The sequence below is a fragment of the Nipponia nippon genome, unplaced genomic scaffold (genome assembly GCF_047370975.1).
Source record: "Nipponia nippon isolate SJK-2023a ecotype South Korea unplaced genomic scaffold, ASM4737097v1 scaffold_7, whole genome shotgun sequence".
Classification (NCBI taxonomy): domain Eukaryota; kingdom Metazoa; phylum Chordata; class Aves; order Pelecaniformes; family Threskiornithidae; genus Nipponia; species Nipponia nippon.
Window position 1 is genome coordinate 39,208,021 of NW_028262391.1, and position 18,658 is coordinate 39,226,678.

Genomic DNA, 18,658 nt, shown 5'->3' on the forward strand with positions numbered 1-18,658 from the left:
AGTCTTGTGCTTGACAGCGCAGTTCACTGAAGTGATGCTAGGCTTGGACAAAGTTTGTAATAGCTGATATTCAAGACACAAGTTGTTTTCAGCTTTGCATATGAATGAGAGAGCACCTGGTTAATCATGTGGGACATGAGGCTTTCATTTTACAGGAAGCTGGGAGAGTGTGAAAGAGAGGATCGTTCACTGCTTTGCAGCTCTGCCCTGAATAACCACAATAAGGTGGCCCACAAAGATGCCTAAGTGACTGTGAGCTAGCTTTGGTGGTCAGGTGCATTACAGCACTACTCTAGCGAGGCTAATTATCACCGTGGCAAAGTACAACAGGGGATATTGGACAGATATACAAGACATTATAGTGCTGATTTACTACTCTCTCCCCCCCAAGCTGATTTTTCTGTGTGCCAAAACCAAAGAGAACGTTTTGTGAAGTGGTACGTATTAAACTAGCATTGTGCTGTACAGACATGACCTAAAAAAAGAGGGCAGGAAATGGAAGGAGCACTGCTTCTAAGTCAAAGCAGGTACTCCAGGGTTCAGGGAAGGCATGAAGTACGTTTATTAATCGGAACAATAGATACCATTTTTTTGTCAGCCCATAGTTGATCATAGTGCATCAGCTTGCTGTTCTGACATCTCTTCAACTGTGCAGGGGTCAAGTGGGGACCGTTATTTTAAAGGTAAAAATGGTGACAAACATTCCATTATTTAGACTTCATTTAGCTTCTAGATTTTAAATGCTCAGGTGGAACGGCAGTGTTTTTCATGCCAGGCACTTATTGGTGAACAATAAGTTCATCTGTAACAACAAGAGTGGTGGAAGTTGACTCACAAAATCACAGCCTGTGCCTGTCAGCTGGAACACACAAGGTTCTTCAGCTTTTATTTTTAGATTTATGTTTTATTGATTGTGTGATTATTTAATGTCAGTCTCAGTAATCTCCAGTCGTAGGAGGACAGGAACTTTTATTCAGTGACTCAGACTGTTTAATGCAAGGTGCATATTAAAAAGGTTATCATCACCTACTGTTTCATATGGGGTGGCACAAAAAGGCCTATACAAGTTAGCTCTGAACAGTCAGAGGCACAACAGTACTTCTTTGACCTAAATGGTTTCAAGAGAGTTTTTAAGTTCATCAGCATGACCTAATGGTCAAAAGTGGCTACGCTGGTTGCTTACAGCGGTTAGGAAGTCTGCCTCAAGTTATTCCAGAGCAAAGAAGGACACAACCTACAAAGGACTGAAGAAAGCTACCAAGGCTCTCAAAGCCTGACAACAGCCCAGGTAACGGTGGCGAAAAAGCCCGCTCCACAGGCTGCCCGTGCCTAACGCTCAGATTCTGACCATGGCTTTGGATTCACATTGTATTTCAACAATGCGCTATGTATCAGCCAATGAATTTTATTCTACTTTACGTTGTTTTCCATGACATTTTTAATATAGCAATAGGGATATAATATATATATTTATGTCAAAATGACAGCTCTCCATCACAAGAGCCAGCTGTCCTGTATCAAAATTATGAAGCAGGGCTCTCTAACGTGAGGGGGTAAATTACACTGCTTGATGAGTAACTAAGATTTGATCTTAACATTCCTCTTTTTCTGAGGAGTATTCATATATACAACAGCAGCTAATAAGTAGTCTTTGGAAAAACAAAACAAAACAAAACAAAATAAACCTTGCAGCACAAAAGCCACAAACCTTAGTAGCCTTTTCTGAATTCTTTTACATGAATTTAAATCCTATGCTTTAATACAAAGCCTAATACAAAATTAGAGTAAGATTCACAGATATACTGAATTAGTCTGATTACAAAAAAGTAAAATAAAAAAATTCAGTATAAAGCTTCACACATTTCAGACGAAATGTTACAGACACACAAACTTGTCTTTAGTTTCAGTTTTCTATACAAGGTCAAATCCCCTGTCTTTTGGATCTGTGTGTTCAAAATTACAACCAGATATGGCACCTGCCTACAAACAACCTAGAAGAGTTCATATATTTAGCAGCTCATTCCCCACCACGCTATGAATTTGCATGTCCCATTTAATGCAGAAATTGCTTTAAATGGCAAAGAAAATAGTTACACAACTGCTTGCACGCACGGCCGTTATTCATGGTCATTACAACTAACCATAGAGCTGCTTCCTGAAATATTCAGCATAGTCAAATGAAAGAAGCTCTTACCTTCCTTGGTGATAAAATTCGGTCCTTCCCTTTTAAGCAATATACTCGAGAGTAATGCTTGACTTGCTAGGCAATTGCAGTCCTTAAGAGCAACAACATAACCACAAATAGCCTTCAGATTTTCAGTGAAGCAAAACCAGAATAGCTATTAAAAATTTCAAGTGAAATCAAAGGGCCTTTTTTTTTTTTAATTAAAAAAAAAAGTCTACACATTTCATTTTTAAGGGGACTTCACAACTATTTCATACCCTATGTATGCTGTATCCTTGTCACTGCTGCTTTCAGAGGTTTCTCCATGGTTCAAATTAAGTTGTAATAATTTGGCCTCAGAAATGTTTCCTCATTTTCTGTTCTTGGGTCCTGTCATTTACAGCAGAAACACTTGTAATGACATAGGGAACCAAGCAGGATACTTCGTGTGTTCGTACTGAACGCTGGATCTGGAAACAGTCACTGGTAGTTTTCTTCTAGATACAGGAAAAATGCCAGACTGGAACTTTCCCTTGGTATCATTAAGAAGCTACCAGTCTATCAGAGTGAATACCAGCTGTTGAAGTCTTTTGAATTTTAGTCTAGCAATAAAGTATCTATTCATAAGACACATGACAAATGGGTCCCCTTTTGGATGGTCGCTGATTACCAGAGGAAGATTTGGGTAGCTGGGAGAAACGGAAGCCAACAGTTACAGCGTGAAGGGCCAGGAAGTTCTGTGATGTTACGATAAAGGGCCGTCAAGAGGAAGATTCCCCAAGTATGAAGAGGGCCATCAGATGTTTTATGTTACTGGCTATATTATTGACATTGAACCATGACACTAATCGTGTTGATCTAAGTAGGCTGCTGTTAAAAAGAATACCAGCCCGTAATTTCTCATTTCATGAGAACGAAGTTACACTGTGTTTTTATCAAGTTTTCTTACGTTAAGTTTCTGCAGGATCTCGTATGTTGACTTGTTTTTCCACTCATTAATATTTACATCTGGTTGCTGCTCAAGTTCAGAAGCATTTGGAGTACTAGACTGTCTCTTGACTTTTGAATGCTTTGGAAGATCCAGCTCCTCCAAACTCTTAAATACAGGAGCCCTGAAAAATAATATTTCTTCATAGTTCAGGAAATATTTTAATTATCAAATACTTGATCATTGTTATTGACACATAGCCTTACTCTTCTGTTTCAGCGATTCTTAGGAAGTCAAGTTGTTCAACAACTGCTCCAGATATTAATGTCTGAAATGAAAAATTGAAAAACTTTAAAAAGATGCAGAAATGTACATAACTATAGAGTTGTCTTTCGATCTCAATATGATGCTGGTGGTTTCCTTTGAGAAAGTAGTTTCTTTATCTACAGTTCCAAACATCTTTACACTTTCAGAGTATTTTTCCTCTTTCTTAACATCTCGCTTAAGACAGCAGGAGTCCCTTGGGGCTGCCGTCTCTTTTTTGCTGGCGTTCTGCTGTTCGTTTGCCTGCAATGCGCAGCTTAATCAAGCAACGTCCAGCCCCCCTCCCCAAAACAGAAAACGCACGAGAGAAGGATTTGCATTCCTCAGAGTCCTGCGGGATACCCGCGTTCTGGATCATCATGCTCGTTGTGTCAGGGATGGCCGAAGGAGGGGGAGTTTTCCTGTCGGTCCCAGTGATGTTACGGGAAAACACAACATCACAGCATTTCCTACCCTGTACTCATTCCTTCATCCAAGCATGCCTGCCCTAAATTTGCACATCAAATGCAGCTGACAAATACTTCTGTCTCAAAATATTGCATACCTGAAATTCAATGTTGCATTTATCTGATGTAGTCATTACAATTCATTCACTCCAAATTTATAGGGAATTCCTATTTATATACTTCCAGAGGAAACATACTGTATTACAGCATTTTTAAGACTGCTTTTTAAGACTGCTTTTTGACGGTTCTCATTAGCTAAATAAAATTGAGTAGATATTGTGAACTTTTTAATTCCACTTTCATTGTACACGAGTTGCAGTAAAATATTGATCTGTTACACTGTGGGGTGATTGAATATAAAAAAACCTGCTTCGCTTTTATTGCTAGTGTCATGCATTCTTTGACTTGCGTGTCTGCTTGAACACATGACGACAATGGAAACAGACAGTAAAGATGAAAATCGGAAAAAAGCTGCAAGTCTTCTAAGCATAGGCATTTTTAAATGAGATTACATTTTGTATATTGTACAAGAAAAAAGAGCATTCACCCAATTAGAGACATACATTCTATCTCTAGGCACGTTTACCCATATGCATCTAAATGAAGCAGCTGAGTACAATTCACTAAGATTCAATATATAGTTTGTTGGAATAGATGAATTATTTAAGAAAACACCACACATTAGACGTCACCCTTATTCTTGTCGCAAATCCTCCCCCATAACGAAACAAGGCTGTTTCCAAAATGTGACAACCGTGCAGTAAGACTGAGAGATTATAGTTAAAGTGAAGGAGAAGGCAGACCATATTGCACCAGTAAAGGCGCTGATCACCACCATCTACCGTTCATTTATAAAAAAGGTAAAGATGTAAGGGCTTTGGAAAGCTGCAAAAGAGAAAGGGATGTTAAGAATAAATAAGAGATGCAAGACAATTTGCATTCAAGCCAAAGCAGTTTTTATATCCTTACCTTACTGCCATAACAGGAATTAAATCTTAAAAGTTAATAACTAATATGCTGCAACAGAATTAAACATGTACTGACATACGGGGAAGTCAGCACATTGTATTTATGGATGCGGTAAGAATTTCTCTCTGGAAAAAGCATAAGGCATTCTTGTGGGGGTTTTTTAATAGATTTCATTCAGTCTACAGGGGGATTGAGCAAGTACGTAGCTGTATTTAATGAAATTGTATTCGGGCCCTGTTACACTAATGATTCTCTCAATGGCAGATTCATTGGAAGCGATTTCTGCACATGATTCAACCCGCTGTCGATCTACAAAAGGTACCAGCTCTTCACCTCTGTGATACTGTTATTAACCAAATCTGGTTTTGCTTTGCTTTCACACCTGATCATTCTATAGTTTTGAGTTACAGCATGGTTAGACACAAATTCATCAGCAGGACTGAAGCAGGGGAAATGACCACCAACAAACCTGGGAGGGCAGAAATCGCCCGTGCTGGACCCGTCATCAGTAATTCAAATAACGGCAGCCTTAACCTGGCACCAGACAACAGCCTGCGCCAGGCTAATGGCAGCCCTCCCTCTGCCCCGTCCCTCCTGCCCGTGGCTCCGCTGCTGGCTCCAGCGCTTGCCTGGCTCGGAGAGCAGGGAAGGTGACTGCCGCGTGGCACAGCCCCGGCATCAGATCACTTAACCACTTCTTAACTCTTTTCAATGGGAAATCATGACTGCAGGTAACAGGTGAAGCCTCAGGGTGCTCACGCCACAATTTTAAAGCATCGTACCTCATACAGCTTTGTTTTGTTTTGTTTAAGGTGCTTAAAATCCAAAGAAACTTTTTGTAGTTTTACCATGTACTCTTTTTAATGGATAACAAATAAAGCAAACACCAATGACTGTCAATAAAATACTGTTAAAATACTGTTAAATACTTTAAACCTACTAATTAATTACTTTAAAAAAAAAACCAAAAACAAAACCAAACTTTTCCAGAAGGTCGATGAGTATGGAAGGGGAAGTTCACTCCCTGACAACTCTAAGAGTGTACTGCTTAAAATAAGGACACATTATGCAGATGGAGAAATTTCTCGCCTGATAATACATCAGTTTAATCAAATGCAAGGCAAGCAGGTAATTGCAGCTGAATTTAAAAAAAAAAAAAAAAAACAAAACAACCCAACCCCCAACAACAAACACTGTAGACAAATGAGAGGTTTTCCACGGACAGTAATGGCATTTGCTATAGGAAAAGTAAATGGTAACAGGAGAGAGTACATGACCTGCACGTGACCAGTAGAATTACATAAATATTTGAAAGATTACAAGGATATCTTAAACCATTATAGCTATGAGTATTTAATTTACAAATGACCCAGCTCTTCTACAAATTCATTATTTTCTAGGGAACAAGATATCATAACTGTGTCTTTGGTCTTTTCTCTTAATAAAAGAAGGGTTCTTCAATAGGTGTAAACTAGGATTAACTAGCACATGTAAGTGTCTAAAACCAGCACCTGACTCAGTAATTTTCACATTTTAATGAAGTAACGTTCCTGCTTTAATCTTAATTCAAACAGCAAGATGTTAAAACTAGATCTTAGTTGTAAGAATTTTAATAAATGTGAAGCACCTTTTTCTTTTCCCCCTCGTTGAATATCTAATCAAAAGAAATCCCCCAATGCTTGACATTGTGGGTTTATCCTTCGGTGGTAATTTCACAAGACTGCCAAACATAAAAGAAAACAAAACCCCTCTCCCTTCTGAAAATCCTCTGTGAAGATTATCATTTTCAAAAGACTCATCAGAAGGAATTAAAATAAACCCATGTTTCTTCAGAGATAAAACAAAAACTGTACCAAATGTCTTGGGTCTTGACTCCTCAATTTTATGATACTAAATAAAATACTTAGAAGTGACATGAAAACCAAAAGTAGTAAGAATACGTGTACCAACAGTAGGAGGTGAGAACACAACATTGAGGAAAACCATCGTACCTGTACTCTGTCAACATGAACTTTCACTCCTCCAACAATTCCCTTTCTAAAGGCTGCCAACATATCCAATATTGGATTGAATCTGCTCCCTCTGAAATTTGAAACAGAACTCCATTAATCTTGCAATCAGGTAAATACCACACTGCAAATGAGGCTTTTATCTCTCTCTACCTTATATTGTCTTCACGGATAAGTACAACAAACAGTGGACGACCATGCATTTTCCAATACTGCTTAATGAACTGCAGTGCATTCTAGGTAAGAAAGAATACGTTAGTCACAAAAAAAAAAACCCAAAACCAAACCACACAAGCACAACATCCAGAATACACAGTACAAGATATTAGAAAAGCTATCTTAAAATAACAGCAGTGAAAAACCCAACGGATTAAAAAAACCTTAGCTAATAAACCACTAACAGATTTCATCAACGAATATAAACTGCTTTCAAGCACTGCTATTTCACAGCTTCTCTGAAAACACTTCCAGCATATCTATTGATCACAGCCTAAACCGCTAGCCAGAGGGCAGCGTGCTGACCTACACGTAATGACCTAGTAGGTACGCGGGGGAATCCAGGGCGTGAATGGAATAACCAGCACCACCACCTGCGCGCTGCAAGCAGCTGCTCAAGCCCAGGGGACCCGACAGGTAAGCTTTGCACTGCCGCCTGCCTTAAAGTTAGGGAAGGCAGGCAATTTTTAATATCTGTGCAAAGTCGAGTAATATCTCCTCCAGGTGAGGCTTTCGTATTTCCCTTAAACAGACCAGTCTCGTCCTCGTTTCAGCCAAGAACACTTGTTATCCCAAAGAAGCAAAGGATAATTTGCTTGCTGCACTACCACGTTCCCAGTCACTTTTGGGTGAGGTTTTTTGTCAGATGGAGATACTTGCTAGAACTCGTGCTGGCCTGACACGATAGTCATCTTAATACACTTTCCAGCATAAACTGCAAGTGTATTTTTATATTAGAAGAATCCACACTGTACCGTGTTCCCCTTTCAGTCTTCTATTTTATCAGTGTTCACAGTTTATTCTTCTACAGACTGTATTTTTGTCAGTTTCTCAAAGGAAAAGTTACAGATAAATACCTTAATGTCATCAATCAACATCATAACATCCTGAGACATGTAGAAATCACTTAGATCAAAAATGATCGAGTAGCAAACTACAGTCTTTCCTAGTATTCGATAAATCTGTTGAGAGAAAAAAGCTTCCATTAATCTTTTTTCTAAAATATTTGAAGCAGTGAAGTAGCTGAAAAGGAAGAAAGATAGTAATAATTAATGTAGAACAGTTGAATTAAAAAAAACTATTTAAGATAAAACCTACATGTCTTATGTTAGGCACTCTGGTTTTTCTTAAGTATGCAGATCTAGATTCTATTTCAGTTAAAGCAGTTCACTTCATCACCATTCAGCCTGTTTTGGCCAAGTATTACTGTAATTGGATGTCTAGGAAACATACGGCAGTTTAATAGTAAGAGAGAGCATGCACATTCATAATAGCAAAATACATTACAAGGACTTTGAAATAAGATGTATGCATAAAATAAAATTACATTTCAATTCTATTTAAAATCATCCAGAGACTAATTCAATGTTTATCTGAAATACGCATCAATAACAATAATGTAAAAATTTCTTGCAACAACCTTTGATGTTCCAAGGCATCCTATAGGCCTGTCCGGTCTTCCAGATAATCCCAGTTTGTCATTGACTCCCAAATGGAAGTAAGCCTGTGAGAAAGAATCATGAAAACCGAGGCAAATCTAGATATAAGCCTTTCTTACGCCCCGACCGGGTCTCACATAAAAAGCTGTGCGCATTCTGCTTTAATTAGAAAACAGGATTCAGAAAACGCGGTCATTATTTCTATTAGGTTTTTTCCTTTTTTTTTTTTTTTTAAACATACATCTGTGTAACAACAATCAATAAAGTGAGAGAACACTAGAATTGGTAAAGGTACAGTTCAAAGACCAATCTGAATTCTTTTGATAACAACAGGTATCTTTACAACAAAGAGAAATCAACTCTGTAACTGAAGGAAGGAACAGAAGCGGCAAGAAGGAAGACAAGGCGCAAGCAGCCTGCTCCCTCAGTCCGCCAGCTCTTCCAGTGCAACGCACGCCACTTCTGCCGGACCAGCTCTCTGCTGCAGCTACGGCGGAGCAGCTGCCCTTCCCTCCTTCTAACAATAATTTTGCAAGGACGAAGGATTTTCACCTTACGCACGACGGTGAGAACAGAGCTAGTACTGGTTTACATGAAAAGAGAGATGTCTTCATTAAGGGTAAGCAGGGGTGCTGGGCAGGACCCTGCTGCTGGCAGTAGCACCCGTGGGTGCAACTTCGGGCTCGGGCAAAGCACCAGAGTCCTGCCTAGCTGCATACTTTCAAAAGTCAACTAAAATCTGTTGTTTCCTATATTAGGTCTTATTTTAACTTTCTTACTCCTATTATTTTTCTAGTTTGTATAATTAAAATATTTTTTAAATATTCAAATTGCTCACTGAAATAGTTTTTTAAAGCATCATTTCTTCAAGGCTCATTCGCATTTACTGTCTGGCCAATTTTGCCTTCTGTAATGCTTTTCCGATGTGGATACAGAGGTAAAACAGTAATACAGGAACTCTTTGAAGATCTTTATTCTAATTTTAGTAAAGGCCTGCAAAATTAATGCATCAACACCACAAGCAAGAGGGAATTATCTCGTTATTCATTGCTTGATTCTTATTTGAGTTCAGTTATGCATGCCTAGTATTACTTCAACTGACATAATTTTGTAAGACTTGCATATTAAAGAAATAATCTTCATTTATTACAGTGTATGAGACTAAAACCATAAAAAACACAACTAAGCTGCGAGCAAGACAGTATAAATGTATCAGTTAAACCAGACTGAAAGGTGTAATTTTTTCCTTATTTGGGCTGGTTTAGGTAAGGAACCCACTATTACCAAAACGTCAGAACATTCAGAATTCAGAGCATTTGCCTAAGCTCAAGCTTTCTTTATGTTATAGGAAGATAATTCAGAAGCAAATGAAATTGAGCATTTGAACAAACATTACACTCAATAGCTTTTTACTGCTGTCAGCCTGGGGCCTTCCTGATATTGCCGATGTTTCTGCATTAATACCAAGAACTATTTAAAAAAGAAAATAAACAAAATTACCTACATCACCTGTTCATCCAGGCTAAGTAACCATATTCAAGTAGGAAAGGAATGAAGACATTAAAACAGTAACAGCTTTAAAGAACTCATCTATACGTAACAAAACCAAAAGAATGTTGAACCCCTTTTTGTAGCAAACAACAGACTAGAAGAATGGCAGTAGACGTTATAATTTAACACTAAAAGGACCTTCATTTTGCTAGAACGTGAAACATAAAATGTTTTCCTAACAAAAGAAGAACTGCAGCAGTGCTGTAATATTGCCTCTTCCCTTGAAAACTCTTTCTTTAGCCTGAGGCCTCATGTTGTTCTACAGTCTACTCAAGCAGTTTCATCTCCTAGGAACAGCTCTCCATCTTGGTCTGCTACAATCAAAACACCAGTTCGGATTCAGCACCGGAGTAACCGAGCAAGAGTACAGTTTCATGCAAGTCCAACTGCTTCAGGTGTTTTTTTGGTTTTTTTTTTGTTGTTTTTTTTTTTTTTTAAATTAAAATACCCTTCAATTCTGGGATATGAAAGCTGCTAATAGCAAGAAATGGCCGTGAAAGCAGGCTGGACTGTTGGGTTGATTTATGAGAGTGAATCAAACTAGAGTGGTCTTTCACACCATCTGTTTCTGTGTTCTTTTACCTGTTATCAGTCTATGCCTATGGAGTATTCTGCTGTTCTCCTGTACTATACGTCCACTACATATGTGATTTTCCCTATATATTGCACGCATCTTGTCCCATTTTCTTGTTTTCCTCTTCTTCCTCTTTTCATTCCCCGCCCTAGACTTTGTGGATCTGTTCACAGGACCTCTAGTCCTACTTTCAGTCCCTGATCTTCCTGAGCCCAGGTCTTCCCCTCATCCATTTGTTTCTTTTTACACTACTTTTTTGACACGTGCCTGTTTATAAGTCTGGAGGTTTAAACTGTTCTCACGTGCCACTAGACCAGTTCAAAAGCTTCTAGTTAAACACTACTGAGAACTGACAGCATCGGAATGCAAGTATGAGTATGATCCACGTTCTCTATGGATCAACCCTCTTTTCCCCAAAATACAGATGATTGCTCAGCATTAGCTTCCCCTCCCCACAAAGGATGACAAATGCTAGCGGGGGGGGGGTTGGTTTGTTTGCTTTTTGGCTTGTATTGGTTTTTTGCATGAGCCTGCAGACCAAACCTCAGTTCTCACAATGCCCCAACCGCTTTCATTACTTCAGCTTCACAGCTGTTCAGCTTTACAGCCAGCGCGTGGCCTCTTCTGGAAGCCCACTAGGAAGACGCTTTGCATCAGGCGATTTAATATTTTCATGACATTCTTTTTCAAAGTAAATTTTGATGAGGCAGATGTACCTACCCATCATGAGTATAAAGAAAATGTCAGAATTGCCAGGTGTCTCACCAGCTTTTCAAAAATAAATCCTAACCCAGAAGTTGTCATAGCTTACATAGGAATTTAATCGATAATAATAAAACTCAGTGAAGGTCTCATCTTTTTGTTAGGGAGAACAAAGAAATGATGGGTGACTGAGAGAGACGACATATACTTCTATAGTAAATTTATGGAATATCTATTTGTTAAACCAAAATTTCAGGTACAGAATTTCAGGACAAATACAGTCAGAGAGAATCCGTTTTGAAATATATTATCATGAAAACTAGTGAGCAAAAACGGGCTAAGAACTGAACAAGGCTGAATGTAAACAAGGGCACTTCTCTCTGTTTACGTATTTCTCAGGGGTCGGTGGCAGCCATTACTTGGGGTAAGCATTTTTCTGAATAAGCAAGCAAGTTTTTGGTACATCAGTTATCCTCACAAACTTATGAAGCCTGAAATATGTTGCTATGTTCCCTATTTTTGGTTTTACTTTTTTTCTGTGTCCTACAGGCTTCTGATACGGATAATGGCATCAGCCATGTCATCCTGATTTCAGAGGGACAGACTCGCATAATGATTTGTTCCACAACTGGAACTTCAGGATTGATAAACTAACTACGTTCCTGATACTTCCCCAGACATTCAGAATTCATCACTCTTGTTTGAGACAATTTGTGTAATTCAAAGTTAGACAAAAGCTTTATGTACCTGATCCACCATCAAACTTCAGGTGGTGAAGTATGAAATATATCAAGTGCACATCCGTGATTCCGGATCGGCTTACTTGTCTGACGGTTTCTGCAGTGCGATAAGGCTTCTTTATCTACAGTGGGACTATTTTCGAGATGTTTTCAGAGGAAGGGTCGAGGTGTGTCAGAGACGGAGGTAAACAGGCACCCAGTAACCGTATATATTTGTATTAGGACTTTTGACAAGTTTACCTACCATTGCTGATCAATGCATTCATCATTCAGCGCAGCATTTGTCATTGTCTCTCATATTTAAAGCATTTCCAGGACAAACAGCAGTGGATAGCTTGAAGCACGTAGTCAGCGTAGCCAAAGTGCTACATATAAAGTACTAAAAATGGCTGCACAAAAAAAGAGGCCATGGTAGCGCTGAGAGAATGCTGAAATGGAGCAGTATGGCCTGTAGGTGCCACTCATCTCTGACTGCTCTCTTCACGTGGCGTTGGCAGCCGCCTGAACAGATACATCTAAGCTGGCATCATCAGTGAGGCGCAGCACAGGTAAGGGCTAAAGGGCCAGCCTTTTAGTGAAAGGCTGCGGACTCCGTTAGGAGACTACTTGCCCGTATAGAGAAAGGAAAACCTGAAGCCTTCACAGAGGATGAAGGGGATTCTGAAGACGTCCTTCAGGCCACTGATTTTTGACCGTAGATTTTTAAAGGTGCTGAGTTAAAGGGGTAAACCAAAAAAGGTTTAAACACCAAACCTCCTGGATATAGTCAACTCGAGGGACTCCTCGAAAGAGTTACAGAAGACTGTATAATGCCTGTTATAGGGGCTACACAATGAAATCATCTGATGGCTTATGCCTACTGCCTTAATCCAGTTCTTTGACTACTGCTCATTTGCTTGTTTCTCCATCAAGTTTCGCTTAGTCTACTGTGCTATTAATATTATTAAAATTTTATTACTCATTCATTATTTTTCAAAAGTGGCTCAGGTAATAAGCCTAATCAGATAATATAGATCATCTGGCCATCAGCGTTTCACCGAAAGCTCTAACTAGGCAGGTATAACCGACCAGTGTCAGCATATCTTGCAACTGAATTAGAATAACACAAAAAGGTCGATAACAAGCGTAAGGAGATACAGGTCTAACAGCTTGATATAAATTCCTATTGTTACAAATGAAACGTACAGATAGAGAAATAATTTTGAATGCAGAATTCCTTACTTTGACAAGTTCTTTTTGAGCCCATATCTGAATTGGTTCCACCTGCTGGGGGGTCTGAGTTTGGATTCCATACGTGTTCAGAAAAACTTGTAGGCTACAAATGAAATAATGACAAATTTAATGACAAGTCACAGAACAGTCTTAGCTTTAACAATTATCTCGGCAGCAGATACACGCGTAGCAGTATTATATTCTACGTGTCCTCGAATACCTTTAGCAAATTTAAGATGTCTGTTGTTCAACACTTCCTTAACAGGTACATTCTCAATAAAAGTAAATACATACCGCTGACTTTCTGCTATCAGGGCCACATGTACTACCAAATCATTTTCTAAAGGGCCCTAGAAAATAATGAGAAAATGTTTATTAGCATTGCTAACTAAATATTTTGTTAGATATAGCATGATTAAGGACAACGTCTACGTAAACAACTCACAAGTATGACAGACTTCGCTGTCTGCATTGCTTTTTCTTACTGTGTGAACAAACTGAAAGAACACCACAGGACTAAACCTTGTAAATCTCCTAACTACGGGAAGACTGTCCTATCAATAATACTTCGCAAGGTGCATTCCGGAGAATTAATAAATAGGTTTCTGGTAATCATTTCCACTGTTTGGTTTGGTTTGTTGTTTGGTTTTTTTAATTTTAAAAAAAAAAAAAAAAAACCAACAACACATAGGAAAAACATTTTGCTTCATACAAAAATTTAGAATTTATACAATCGATGTATTTCCATTATGCCTGATATGACATAATGTTTTGATACACATTTTTGTAAAGAGTAAAATAAGTCAGCTATTTGGGTAACGATATTCACTTTAAAATAATGACCTGATGAGTTCAACCCTTTACTCTGAAATATGTTGATCAGACAGCTACTCTTTACAGTGATAGGACAGATAAATTACATTTTACAGGAAATAACAGCATTTCCTCGCACTGTTTATAACACAGATACTTCATGTTTGAAATAAATACTAGTATTTTGCATCAGGAAACCATGGAAGTAGGAACGAATTCAAGGTGTTGGGTGAAATCATTGACTCGACTCCCTGGGTCTTGAAACGGCAATTCACCTTCCTTTTCCCTGGCAGTGTGCATTACTGGCTGAAAAATGAGATGTCCGAGTTTTTCCCTGTTCATTTCTTCTCTGGCATTCAGTGACTGTAAAATCAAAAGAACTAGGAGCAGCACACATTTTCATTCCTAAAATGCTTTTTGTCTGCTTTTGTCTAGAAACTACCAGAACATGAATGACGAAAGTTAAATATATCTTCCATCAATTGATTATATGAAAATACAGCATTTTCTGTGAAGATAGATGGGTAGACATATTGATTTAGAACAAAAAGCTCGGAGTGAACGCTTGCTCGTTCAGGCATCTGTGAGCCTTGATATCAAGTTAGATCTTATGGATTTACAGAAGAAATTCTTGATAACATTTTCCCAAAAGTCTATCAGCCCCGTATTTCCACTAAAAATTTTGGAGTTTTTGCCACATGAGGTAAGTTTGTCATCAAAGTACGTGCACAAAGAGACCAGAGTAAGAAGTCAGAAGTTCAAGTGACATTAAAAGATTTTCCTCCTCAGAATAAGCTGATCATGCTATCAGTTGCATTTATACAAACAGTAAGAAAACTCCAACCAATTCTCTACTGTAACCAATGCATAATGTTTATAAAACAAAAAGCAAAGACCCCCAGAAAACGAGCGCGCCCCTTCCAAGACTATATTGATTTATAGACGACCTGTGATCTAACCTGGGGAGTGGTCTTCAAATTAAGGCTCGACTTAATTATTACTGTATTAACGGCAAACTGAGCGGGACTGGGTAACCCTAGACTGTAAGCTGTACATAAAGGTGGGCAGTCTGCACATAGCGCCACTGCGGTACGTCCTTCTGCGACACCAGTACTAATGCCTCTCGTACCCAGGCGCACCCAATGGCAAGACTCATTCAGAGCAGCCAGTGGGCGACCCTTCTAACGTGGGCCATCACTAAGCCAACGCATCTGCGGCACAACTGGCACAACACAAAACCCGTGTGAAAAACAGCTAGACTTTGAAACGGTATTGTGGAAAAATGTAGCTATAATTGCTGTACAACTACAGGATTGCTGTAATATTAAACAAAGTTACTTTCATTGTCATTTAACATGTCACAGCCTGGAGGATCACAAGTAGTGGTCTAGAAGAAGATCAAAATAACAGGTATAATACTCATGAAAAAGTATGTCACTCTTTTCAATAATGATCGTGATATGTAGCATTTGCCACATATTTAAAAAAAAAAAAAAGATGTGGGAAAGCACTGAACTCCTAAATATTCCAGTAAATAAATCCTGCTGTTGTTAAAAGTTCCATTTTAATGTGCTCTGTTGCCTGTTTGTCTAATAACGCACGCCCAGGTGTTGTTCACGCAACATCAATCGCCGGCTCCCCAAGACACTGCAACGCCCCCCCAGGTTCACCCTTCTGCCTCGCAGTTTCACACTGGAGAGGGGGCAGAAGGATCTGTTTCAACTATATTCTGCATGCTGTGCAAATGATAAATATACCCCAGTGTTTTCAGAAGACCAAGATAAAAGATGGATTAGTTGTTCTTCCTCTCAAAAAAAAAAAAAATATTAAAAAATCGTAGTTTTTAACAAGGTTATAAACCGTTGGAGGCAAGATAAAGGGAAAAATCCCTGACTCCATTGCTGGCACGAGCGGAGAAGGCAGCTCAGTATTAGTCTTGTGCTGCACTCCCGCTGGACAGATGCTATCACCGTATGCCTTTCTGCACACATTCCCACGAAATCTCAGAACTCTGCAAAAAATCCATTCATTTTGAAGATGTGAGAAAGTGGGCACAATATTCAAGAACACCGATTAAAATGGAACCTACTGGGCTTCCCAAGCATATGGAGCGAGAGGAGAAAAACAGGAATCACATGCAAGAGAAGAAATTGTACTTCACCCAAATAATCCACCTTGCCGCTACCAAACTACAGCTGCATTGTTACAAAGCCCATCTGCTTCTGGAAGCATCTCCGTACTGCCCAACGGTTTATGGCCGAGGCTGCTAACACGCCAGACTTCTTAAATGAAATACAACATGGACACACGTGTGCCTTAGATTCCAAAATAACATTACACGATTTTAGAATTGCGTTAACTGTGGTAGACAATTGTATTAAGAGAAATGAAAGAAAGAATATGCTTATAATTTACACTGCAAAACAACTTAGCCAATATGATACATCTCTCTAAGCCATCAAAATTACACATGCTCTAACCCTAAACGTAATTTAGGTACCTGAAAAATCTTAATATATCTCAGTCTACCTACACTTAGTAATTTTAGTACCTTCTTTACAAGTTATCTACTTCCCTGAAAAGTAGAAAAAAATAAGCAGTCTATCATTTTGACTATTCTCTTCCCAACATCATCAGTGGGCACGAACCTTAATTTCCAGTAACTTAAATGAAACCCTCACAAATGATTACTAAGTCTACAAAACAAAATAATAAAAGAATACAGTCACCCCATGCAGTCAGAGAATTTAATTAATTAATTGCAACCCTATACATGTATTTCAAGTTAACCCAGAAGATAGTCTTACTTTTGACAATTCAGTAAGATTATAATATTTTTGTTAAATATGAAATTAAATATCAGAAAGCAGTAAATCCAGCAAAGTACAAAACAAACCCAGAAAGTCCTCCCCCCACCTCATTTCTCAAATGTTATTGCTACTCTGTAGGCCCTCTTATACCCTAGATCCTCCCAAAACAGAACGCAACAACCGAAACTGGGTTATAATCTCTCCTGGATACGGAGACGGTAAAAAGGAATAATAAAATCAGCTCTTCCAAGGAATCCAGTTCTAAAGAGGTATCCGCACTGCAACAAAATGCCCTGCATTACCTTCTCTCAGTAAAGTAAAGGGAGCACGGATGATTCCATTTTCGTTTTAACTCATGAACGGGATTGAACCTGAAACACTACTGGCCATTTAGCGTTCAAGGCAAGTGATTAGCGCCCAGGAGAACCTCTCCCACCGCTGTTAGACGTCCTTGTGTTTTGCAGCACAGACTAAAACTGGCAAAGAGAATCCTGCTCCAGCGCCACGCTGGCGTTCCCAAGAGGGAACGCACGGAGACCTCTTCCTGAAAGGGCAAAGTAAGGGTTTGGGGGCATTAAATTAGAAGAGATAACATTTCCTTTTAACTATAAACAGACGAAACGAATATTTTAGTATTAGTGGCCATTAAGTTTTTACTATACTGCTCATTTGATTCCACAGTTTTCTACAACAAATGAGATTGTCCTCTTTTATCAGATTTTCTAGGTTCAGTGATGCATTCACAGCTGTAGTTATATAGTTATATATAGTTATAGGTAGAGTTTTCATAGCAATTTTGCCTTTGTAGGTCTATATTACCTTACTTTAACAAGTTCTAGAATATTCTTCACTGGTGCTTCAAAACTATTAAACTAAGGTTGGAATATTTTAAGTACTTTTCATTGCTTGCTTAAATCTACACAATTATCTGGGCATCAGACATATTTTTGTAGTGGCACCAAAGCCACAAACAACTAAATTAATCACATTTTTCCATTGCAAGTGTTCATCGAGATTATAGTCAATGCAATCAAAATATGAAAATACGCCTACATGGAAAATGCATCTCTCTAAGAAATATTTCCTCAGCACGAGGCTTCAAATACAAATGTAAAAAGCCTTCTTTTACCTTCCAAAACACTGTACCTCAACAAAAGGTATATACCCAGGCATCTGAAATTTTTACATATCCTTGTTTATTCCTTACAGGAATGAAATTTAATAAAAGTGGAGATACTTTTCTGTTCAATTTAATCGAATACTTCTTTAGCTGTATGGAAAAGAGAAGACATCATTAAAGAGAAGACATAATTAAGATGTGTTGTGTTTTTATTTCGTATTTTATTTTTAGTCATTTTCCTAGCACTTTAAGGCAAATACTAAATACTGATTTTGCATAAATGAGCTCAATTGGATAAAATGGCATAATCAAATATTCAGACAAACTGCTTAAGCAAATTTAAAATGTGGATTTAAAAAAGTCAAGGTCAAGACTCTCAGCTGGAACTTGAAGTTTGCTGACTTTTGAACTGCAAGACCTTTGCTGATAAAGCACACCTCGCTCACGTTGATACGTTGTGCTGGTTTTGGCTGGGGTAGAGTTAATGTTCATCACAGTAGCTGGTACGGGGCTGTGGTTTGGATTTGTGCTGAAAACAGTGTTGATAACACAGGGATGGTTTCGTTCCTGCTGAGCAGTGCTTACACAGAGTCAAGGCCTTTTCTGCCCCTCACCCCACCCCACCAGCGAGTGGGCTGGGG

General features: G+C 38.7%; 1 protein-coding gene across 6 annotated transcripts in view; it reads right to left on the bottom strand.

The window, feature by feature from the left end:
* Window positions 1-18,658, bottom strand: part of PHKB (phosphorylase kinase regulatory subunit beta) — an 85,330-nt gene that overhangs the window by 16,383 nt on the left and 50,289 nt on the right. For all 6 annotated transcript variants that reach the window (XM_087738395.1, XM_087738396.1, XM_087738400.1 and 3 more), the window contains 9 exons: window positions 13,569-13,624; window positions 13,284-13,377; window positions 8,477-8,560; window positions 7,914-8,018; window positions 6,994-7,076; window positions 6,823-6,913; window positions 3,359-3,420; window positions 3,114-3,276; window positions 2,195-2,276 (listed from right to left, as the gene is read on the bottom strand). In XM_087738395.1, the coding sequence (XP_087594521.1) occupies window positions 2,195-2,276; window positions 3,114-3,276; window positions 3,359-3,420; window positions 6,823-6,913; window positions 6,994-7,076; window positions 7,914-8,018; window positions 8,477-8,560; window positions 13,284-13,377; window positions 13,569-13,624 (820 nt within the window). The remainder of the gene's footprint in view (window positions 1-2,194; window positions 2,277-3,113; window positions 3,277-3,358; window positions 3,421-6,822; window positions 6,914-6,993; window positions 7,077-7,913; window positions 8,019-8,476; window positions 8,561-13,283; window positions 13,378-13,568; window positions 13,625-18,658) is intronic.